Source organism: Wasmannia auropunctata, unplaced genomic scaffold (assembly GCF_000956235.1).
Source record: "Wasmannia auropunctata unplaced genomic scaffold, wasmannia.A_1.0 LD335985.1, whole genome shotgun sequence".
Classification (NCBI taxonomy): Eukaryota; Metazoa; Arthropoda; class Insecta; order Hymenoptera; family Formicidae; genus Wasmannia; species Wasmannia auropunctata.
In genome coordinates, this window is record NW_012026905.1 from 40,600 (window position 1) to 50,483 (window position 9,884).

The following is a 9,884-nucleotide window of genomic DNA, read 5'->3' on the forward strand; positions in this document are numbered from 1 at the left end:
CCCCCTCCCCCCCACTTGACTTTGACTGCCACACGAAAATTTTCGGAGCAGTCGGAGCTCGGAGTGCAGTGTGTCGTGCACTTCGGTATTAATAAAAATATAACAAGATATTTATTGTAATATATTTTATTGTAATACGTATTGTATTACAAAATACATGATGTTGCGTTATATTGTGACTTATTCGAGAAAACGTTTGACGTACAGAATGTAATAGTTCGATAGCACATATAACATAACCAAAAGTAACGGGGAGCACCGAGGCAAAATAAACGGATAGCATGGAAAATAGAATAACCGCGCACAGTTTGTTACAAGGAATTAATTGTTGAAGTATTATGTCATCCGAAGGTATTCACTCGTGAGACATGGATAACATCGAACTGTTGTTCTTCGATACATTTTCCCATGACATTTCAGAGGTTTGTTTACGTTGATTTAATGAAGATTAATCGAATGGCGAGGAAAGGCTTATTGGCAGTTAACTTATTAAAGATTTTTGTTAAAATTTACGTCAATAACACATTGACATGAAAGAGAAGTTTTTACTTTCTCCTACGCTCAATCGCACCACGTATTTAAAGATTGCATTTTTTTTTGAGGTTATAATTCTTGCCGGAAAGAACACTTGTCAATTTTGTTGAGAAACTTACGTTTTTGTAATTACTACGTGAAGAGAATACAGATTTGTGTAAAAGAGACTGCTACGATAACTGTTATTTTTATTGAAAAGTTACAAAAATTATTTTTTTTTTTTTGCAATTAGAAGTTTTATTAAAAGTGTATTCATTACTTATCAATTTTGCTGTATTTATATATTATGCATTGCAGAAAAATGCATTATAGGAAAATATAAATATAATTTAATTTAAAGTATAATATAAATTTATATAAAAATTAGTTAAATCTTAAGGAAATTAATCTTTTTTCTAAGAACACTTATATTAATTTTAGAAGTAAACAGTGCTCGAAAATTAGACTTTACTTACAACAAAATTGTATAAGAACATGTTATACTCTATAAATAATTTTATTGTTCTTTTTCTTAAAGTTTTCACGATGCATTGAATGATAAATATAATTTGAAAATTAGTTAAATCTTAAGGTAAAATCTTAAGTTAAATCTTAAGTTAAATCTTAAGATAAAATTAGTTAAATCTTAAGTAAAGTCTTATATTAATCTTTAATAATTAATCTTTTTTCTAAGAATGCTTATATTAATTTTAAAAGTAAACAGCGCTCGAAAATTAGACTTTACTTACAACAAAATTTTACAAGAATACATTATACTCTATAAATAATTCTATTGTTCTTGTTCTTAAAAGTTTTCACGATGCATTGAATGATGTTTATGTGGGAATCATGCTTTCAGGAATTGAATTTGGACTTAGTGCAATTTCCCAAGCCCGTTTATATCAGCGAGGTGAGAATCATTCCATTGGGCGCCAGAGTACAGGCAGACTTTCCGGGAGGGGTGCGACTCGGGTAACGCTTTATTCTTCGCACTAAAAATCGCAGAATCTTTTTTTTCTCCTTGTTATTTTTCTTATAATTGATAGTAACCTTTGAACCTCCGAGAGATACAAGGAAGCTCATTCTTCCCTTTTAGAGCGACCAATCCCTCTCAATTCGAGATCGAGTTTTTCGTGAACGATCTCAGCAAACCCGGGGCTTCCACCTTCGAGTTTTTAGGTGGTTTAGAGTACAAGCAGAATATCCATATCCAGCTGGAATGCGAGCGGAAACAGATACCGACGGACGGATTGGTGTTGCGGGGATGGTACACCACCATAACGCTGGCGGTGTACGGTACCCTCACCAAATCGCTGAACAATCCCCAGGAAGCCGTCAGCTCAGCGGCCGGCACCACCGCCTGCGTCAGCTCCATAGAAGAAAATCCTGAAAATGCCGTGCAAATTTCTTCCGAGCAGCAGCCCGAGTGGTATTACGAGAACCAGCATCAAACGAATTTATCGGTAAGAAAAATTCGACGTTATAACTATAGACATCCATTTAAAAGAAATTTCGGACAATAAAAGTATCTGAAGGATATCTAAAAAATGAGATGTATTTCACACTTTAGATGTGTGTCTTTTGATTTCAATGTAATTTGCAATTCGATGTATTTGATTCTGGTAGCGCTAATTTTATTAATTTAGTAATTAAAGAATAACTAGTTACACGTTCCTCGATATCTTTTTAATGATACAATTTCAAACGAATTTATCGGTAAGAAAATTCGACGTTATAACTATAGACATCCATTTAAAAGAAATTCCGGACAATAAAAGTATCTGAAGGATATCTAAAAAATGAGATGTATATCACACTTTAGATGTGTGTCTTTTGATTTCAATGTAATTTGCAATTCGATGTATTTGATTCTGGTAGCGTTAATTTTATTAATTCAGTAATTAAAGAATAACTAGTTACACGTTCCTCGATATCTTTTTAATGATACAATTTCAAACGAATTTATCGGTAAGAAAATTCGACGTTATAACTATAGACATCCATTTAAAAGAAATTCCGGACAATAAAAGTATCTGAAGGATATCTAAAAAATGAGATGTATATCACACTTTAGATGTGTGTCTTTTAATTTCAATGTAATTTGCAATTCGATGTATTTGATTCTGGTAGAGTTAATTTTATTAATTTAGTAATTAAAGAATAACTATAGTTACACGTTCCTCGTTATCTTTTTAATGATACAATTTTCACTCGAGTTTGAACGTACCATTGCAGCAGGAAACATGCGTAACGGCAACTCCATCGCCGCAACCGATCCAGGTGGTGGAACCGTCCAGAACGTCCGCCACGTCGGAGACGGGAAAGGCGGAGCCGAGACAATGGGAGGAAGAGAACGCGTCCAACGCGGGCGAGAAGCCGTCGAAGCGACCTTTGTCTCCCCCTACCGAATCCCTGATCTCCCTGAGCCCCGAGTCTATCTCCGCCGAGGAGGAGGAGGCGGAGCAGCAGGAGGCTGGCGAGCCGGAAACCGGCGAGCCCTTCGAGCCGATACTGTCGGACGAGGATATAATGACCGACGATGTTCCGTCTACCGCTGAATTCGAGTGCGAGGGGTCGCAGATCGACGAGATCTACGCGACGGTGCCGCCTGATTTGCTGAGCTTGGAGAAGCTGGAGGACTTGGAGGACACCCGCGTGAGCCGCGAGACCTTACTGAAGATCAGAGAGATTCTGCAGTCCCTCTCCAAGTCGGTCTCGCACTTCCACAACGCGTCCGGTCAGGAGAAGGAAACGTTCGTTCACAACTGCGAGACTCTGTGCGCCATACTGGGTCCGTTCGACTCGGACGTGAACGACGTCAACGACTTGACCGACGTCGTCAATGCCGGTTTGGACATGGAGCTCGCCAGGGCGCAACCGCAGCCGGCGTACAAGGTGCGCCACGTGAAGGTGGGAGTGCGCCTGGCGGAGGCTCTCTGCCGACTGTCGAAGGGCCCGGAAATTCTGTTGAAGGTCGAAGCCCCGTATAAATTGCTGTCCCTTTGTATGCGCGAGAACGTGGCGCTACCGGTGAAACTTTCCGCCCTAAGGGCCCTCGACGCCGCGCTGATCAGCCCGATAATCGTGCAGGAATTTCTGCGGAACAATTTGTACAGAAACGCGCTAACGATGCTGGACACGGCGAAGCTGGCCAGGCTGAAGTACGCCCTCAGCTCGCTCTTTCGCAAGGTCCACGTGTACGAGTACCTGGAGGAGACCAAGAGTTTCGACGAGGTCGGCCTGGCGGAGCTGATGAACGCCTACGTGTGCGCCCCGACGTTGATGGCGCAGCCCAAGCGTCAATTGCCAGCTGGCGCCCAGATGGAATTCGAACGGGAGCACACCCGCAACCCACGCGCTCATCTGGTGGCTTATTTCGAGCACCACAAACTGGCCCATCATCTTCTACTGGCGCTCTCCTCCCCCGATTGCAATGTGCAAATGATCAAGTTAATCCGCCGCTTCCTCTTGCACCTCTCCAGTACCAAGGAGGGCCTGTTTTACCTGTTGAAGGAGGTCGAAGTAGTTCGACTGATACTGAAAGCTATGAAGTACGAGCTGTCGGGCGCCGGGCGTGTTCTAGCGTGGCGTCTCCAGGTCGCGCAGTGCCTGATTCGCCTGAAACACACTTCCGACTGGACGGTCTTGAAGAGACTGCACTCCTTCCTCATTTTCCCCGACGGTTTGCGCGCCATTCTCACGGTTCTACCCGTGGGCGACTTCGTAGACATTCTCATCCCCTTCCTGTCGGATTCCAATCTCTGCGAATTCGCCGCCGAGGTGATATCCGCCGTTGTCCGTTACTCCGACAGCGTGGAGATCTTTCAGAGCCGCGCGGAATTGATACTGGACAAAGCTCGCGAGCACGTCATCCTCAGGGACGTGATATCGTACCTGACGGTCGCGGCCCAGGCTTCTCATTGGGATTACTGCGACGTCTCCCCGTTGGTGACAATCATCAGGAAGAACGCCGAGAAGGCCGCGTCGCTTCCCGGTCAGCTGATCACCGCCTGCAGAATCTTGCATTATCTCGTCTTTCCGTCGAACAGCGACATCGACCCCTTGGAGCCGTACGTCGAGCTCAAGTACAGGAACGCCCTGACCCAGCTATTCGCCGCCGACGGCCTCACCGCTCTGGTTGCCGTGATGGCGAGCGTGTCCGAGTTCTACGAACAGCCGTCCCTTCACCGCGCTGCCCTGACCGGTCGCAGAGGTATGGCACTGATCGCCTTGTTGCTTCCCTGCGTGAAGCTGACCAGGGCGCTGCTCGAGCGACTGGTCAAGTGCATGGCGACGGACTTTAAAGATCTCACGGCCGTCGTTCCGTTGCTCGGCGTGTATTCTTTGATCGAAGCCATCCCGTCCAACATAATGGTACGAAGTCTGTCCGAAGAAATCGTGGGTACGCTCCTGGTCTTCACCCAAGCCGTTGATTCCGACGGCTCCGGCAACGTCGCCAAATCGCTGTGGACTCAGATGCTCGGCGAGGTTCTGAAGATGATCTCCCTCCGTCCCTGCAACTTCGTGCCGGGTTTGAAGCTGCTGACACGCCTGCTGCCGCCTGTCCTGACGCCGAAAGAGATCACCGCCGAAGACGCGACGAGAATTCTGGGCCTAAGGAAGCTCTGGTCGGCGCACCTTCAAGCCCAGGCCGCGAATCTCATCGAAACCCTTCGGCTACTGTGCACGAGTTGGAACGGCGACGTCCTGCTTCTCCTATCGACCGTTTGCAAGCAATTAAGCGACCTGGCGGCACCGACAGCTCTCTTGGTCGGCAGGTGCCTTTTAGATGGTATTCTAGCCGCCGCTCCTCTGGAGAACAACGTTCCTATTCTCGCTCTGATCAGCGATCTCGCCAGACATGCGCCTATGAAGGCTACTCTGCTGACCTTGACCAGCCCGGCGTCCAGAGCGCAGGTAAAGTCCGATCAAAAGTATCCGCCAGTCATCGAGATGATGTGCTCGACTTTGAAAAATAGCAGCAACGTCAGCGTGCAATACGAGATCCTCGGCATCTTCGAAACTCTGTGCAACTGCAACCTCAGTCTGGTACAGGAGGATAACGAGCCTTTGGAGAAGAGACTGACGCACTCGGTGCCCAGCAAGGAGCCTCTTCTGTCTATCCTCGCGGCTCTAATCGATATCCTGGCGATCAGCACGAAGTACCAGCTGGACATGATAGAAAGCACGCTGCACATCCTCCTGTCCCTCAGCAACCACAATTACGGTCTGTATCACGTTAAGAGCTGCCTGGAGAACAACCCCGGCGCCTTGCGCGCGCTACTGGACCACGTGACCAGCTTGGAGGAGTCCGAGACGAACCCCATCGTGGATTTGACCGTGACTTTCCTGGAGAATCTGATCGCCTCCGACTCGGAAGCGAGGACCTTGCATCTACGCGCGCAGCAGCTGGCGCTCTTGATCTCGTGGGAGAAGAACGATCATCCCTTGGAGAAGCTGAAACGCGCAGAGGAGCTGACCGAAATTTTGAGAGCCGCCGAAGAGAAAGAGGAGAAAGAACCTATCCCGGAGATGCTCGAGCCTCTGTTGCCCACCCCGGAAGCACTACTGAACCAGTTCTCGCAAAGGTGTCTTTGTACGACTAACAACAGCCCAGCCCGGCTGCCCAAGAAGTTCTCGTTCACGGCGAATCAAACGCAAGCCGAAGATACAGTGGACCTGTTGGCACTCGCCACTGAATTACTGCCCGCCGACTTCAATCTGTTAGCGGAGGCGCAAAACTTGTGTTCTAAGATACCTCCCGACGATGCCACTCAACCTCTGCAATCAAAACCCCAGGATGAAGAGCAGGAGAGTAGGGTGGAAAAACAGATTTCACCGATGGCCAAGTCGAAGCAGCCGTTTGGTAAGATTGTAAAGAATTTATTAGGCGATTTTTGGCCTTTATTTCCTCACACTGAAAAATATTAAGGAAAATCCTTGAAAAGAAGTAAAATGGACAATTAATTTAATTTTTAATTAATATCCAATTCTTTGCGTTCAATTACGTAGGTCGATCGAGGATTTGACGATTTATGATTTTCGATGATAATTCTTTTAGTGACACCGGTGCGAGGTCGAACACAGTTCGCCAATTCTCTACGAGGTGGTCCGGTAGGTGGAGGCGTCGGCAGAGGGTCGGATCCCTTCCGATCGAGGCCGCCCAACACCTCCAGGCCACCGTCCCTTCACGTGGACGAGTTTGTGGCGCTGGAAACCTGCGGGGCTCAGCCAACCGGCCCCACCGGATACAATAAGCTCAACATCCGCGGAACGTGCCCGTCGCGCGCCATCAGCAGCGGCACCAGGAGTCGACCTTGGACACAAGAAATTCGTCCCACGTACCTTCGCTAATTTATTACCGTCTATTACTCTCCTTTCATTTCGTGTATGTGTATATTTACAAAACATATCAATTATACCAACAACAATACATAAATTCTTCTCGAAAGGCTGTATTTTGCAGAAAAGATATTTCGTCTTGTAATGAAATTATTGTTTTATCATCTTTTGCCATTTGGGATACTGCTGTTCGAATCTTTCGATGTTCTCTTCCAAGCGTCTCACTTTTCGAAGTCTGTATTTTCCCTAGAAAAAAATATTTTATATATACATATATATTACATGGTCTAAACAAATTTGAGCGTCTATGTTTTTTTAATTTGTCAATGAGTTAAGCACGAGTGGAAAGGATTAATATGCTACAGCAAATTTTGTTGTACGTACTGTCGGTTTCTCTGTCTTCGATAATCCTTCCGAGAACTCCTTCACGATTGCAATGGCCTTCTCATTTGGTCTTATATAGTTCTCCGTCATGTATCTCATCACAAACAACAAAAATTCAAAATTTTTTTTACGGCAGGCCGTACTGACGAGAGTACCCATGATTACGGAGTTGGGTTTATAGCCGAAAGCCTCTATTCCTTCCAGGAACTCTCTGGCGTGTTCCCACTCTTGACAACCAAGCGCCAAGACCCCGAACGTCATTACGTTTGGTGAAAGCATCTTCTTCTCTGTTATGTTTATCACCTCCTAAAACATCAAATCAACAGACACGTGAAATCACATGTAATACAGACACATTCGAGTGGTTAAAGCGGCGTCTACAATGAGACTTAAGATTTGAGATAATTGGTCAATCACAATCGATTATTCTTCTCGCGTGGAATGAATAATCGACTATGGCCGGTCAATTTTCTTAAATCTTAAATCTTGACACTGCATAATCGGGGAGGCGATTGTGCATCTCGAAAACGAGATGAAAAATGAAAAAATGAGTAAATTCGCTACAATAGTTGCAATTTCATTTGCCAATACCTAGCGAATTTGCTCACTTTTCGTAATTTTCATTTTATTTTTCAAGATACACAGGACAATTCAACACTCTTACCTTTGCGGCCTTGTAATCGAATCGAATGCTGCGCCTTTTAATGAGCATATTAAAGAAATCGATATCCAGCTCAATCCCTTTCTCGTCCGCGATTTTGACGAGTAAATCCTCAGCTGGCACCGTGTTCGGTATCAGGTCCAGGAGCAGCGTGATGGTCTTGGCGTCGGGTTTAACACCGTCGTTGGACATTCGATTCAGAAATCCCTCCAGACCGCCGAATAGAATCAGCCGATTGTTGACGAACACATCGTTCAAGCCTACCGATTTCTGCACAGCTGCGTCGCCGCGTTTTTTCTCAACGCTCATCTCGTTTCCCGTTAATGGTAAAAGTGTACCCAAAACGGGCGGGGAGGCCAGCAGATCCGGCCTCTCGCCTTCCGCGGCCGAAATCCTGGTCTGGTCGAATCCCGCGAGGAGGACATCGTCGGGCTTCAAGTCGCCCAAATTGGTGTCTCTCATCGCTCTCAGGAGGAGATTGTACGTGGCCAGGGTCACCTTGATGTTCTTCAGGCGCATCAGATGCCACACGATCAGGGCGTGCCGCAGGCCGGCCTGCCTGTCGGAGATCGCCCCGTGCAGCAGGGAGTTGTAAGTGGCATCACCGACGGCGATACCCCGGTCCCTCATCTCGTCCGCCAGTTGGAAGGCCTCGACGATCCGGCCGTGCCAGCTGTACGCCTTGATCATGGCGTTGTAGTGCGTCTCGTTTACCGGGAACCCCCTATCGTACAGCGACCGTCGCAGCCGGTTCAGATGGTCCAGTGCCACCGCGTCGTCGCTGGCGTAGGCGCAGGCGTTGAACAGGCTGGTGTAGGTCGCCGCGTTCGGCTGCAGCCCGTGCTTCTTCGCCCTGTTGTACAGGCCAAAGCACCGCCTCACGTCGCCCTGCTGGGCGAAACCGTGCAACAGCAGATTGTACAGGTACAACGTGGGCTTGTCTCGGTTCTCCTTGATCAGGTCGAGCACTTGCAGAGCGGCATTCAAGTCCCCCTTAGCCTTGCACGACTTGATCATCTGCGCGTACTTGCCCGGGCTGGGTTTCAGCCGACGCGGCACGTGCACCTCGGTATCCTGGAACCTCTCCTCCTCCTGCTCGCGCTCGTCCATGGAAAAGCGCTCGAACTTCCTGCCCGCGATGTCCCCGAAAACATTGGCGCTCTTCGGAAGTTTCTCCGTGCAAAAGCTGCCAACCCGCAGTCGCGATTTGCATGGCAAATGCTCGTTCTTGGCTGCAAAAGAAATATAATACATTTTTGCATAACAATTCTTTGTACTATTCATTATTCATTGTTTATTGTTATTACGTATAATATATATACATATAGCTATTCTTATGTCATTAAATTTCTCGCGGTACATGCATAATGTAGAGTGGAAATTTTTTTCTAAAAATAATCAGGAAGGAAAAGTCTCGAATATGACAATAGAAATGCAAAATACTTATTTGTCCCTTCACGTACATTGTTTCGCTACGGTCAAGTAATTCAACTCATTAACATAACCTACGACGTTTTTGACTGATGCGCGAAAATTTCGACAGAACATTTTACAAGCGGGAATAATGGCATTAAAAGGAGAATTTGTTTTTTTATTCAAATTATATTTACTTTCAAAATACTGGCACAAAACATATATTAAACTTTAAACAGAATAAGCGAGGTAAAGTTACACACGTGCCGCAATCCGATAAACTGTCACAGCTAGGTTAAGTAATAGGTAATAGGTTAGGAAACTATTTACTATCTCATTTGTCGTATATATATGATAAATTTTCTGAGCATATTAATTGGCTGCGAATCGCGATTCGCGGGGCAGAGCGACGCTTATTTCTGCCGATTCTTTCGCTTCGTGCAAACTAAATAATTGCCATTATTTTCACGATTTCGTGTACTGCGTGCACTACACTTTTCATCTCTCGCTCTCTCGACTCTCTCTCTGTCTCTCTCTTTCTCTTTAATGTCAATCTCACAGTTCACTTCAA

At 46.1% G+C, this 9,884-nt stretch overlaps 2 protein-coding genes across 2 annotated transcripts; one reads left to right on the top strand and one right to left on the bottom strand.

The window, feature by feature from the left end:
- Nucleotides 1-35: 35 nt before the first annotated feature.
- Nucleotides 36-7,005, top strand: LOC105454368 (protein virilizer). The gene is made up of 5 exons (XM_011696937.1): nt 36-422; nt 1,373-1,485; nt 1,610-1,976; nt 2,749-6,379; nt 6,575-7,005. Exons 1-5 carry the CDS (start codon nt 369-371, stop codon nt 6,865-6,867), a joined length of 4,458 nt encoding a protein of 1,485 aa, XP_011695239.1. The 5' UTR covers nt 36-368; the 3' UTR covers nt 6,868-7,005.
- LOC105454367 (pentatricopeptide repeat-containing protein 1, mitochondrial) lies at nt 6,849-9,841 on the bottom strand. Its single transcript, XM_011696936.1, has 4 exons — nt 9,364-9,841; nt 7,904-9,132; nt 7,240-7,545; nt 6,849-7,101 (listed from the first exon to the last, which is right to left on the bottom strand). The coding sequence occupies exons 1-4, from the start codon at nt 9,446-9,448 to the stop codon at nt 7,006-7,008; spliced, it is 1,716 nt and encodes a 571-aa protein (XP_011695238.1). The 5' UTR covers nt 9,449-9,841; the 3' UTR covers nt 6,849-7,005.
- Nucleotides 9,842-9,884: the final 43 nt, after the last annotated feature.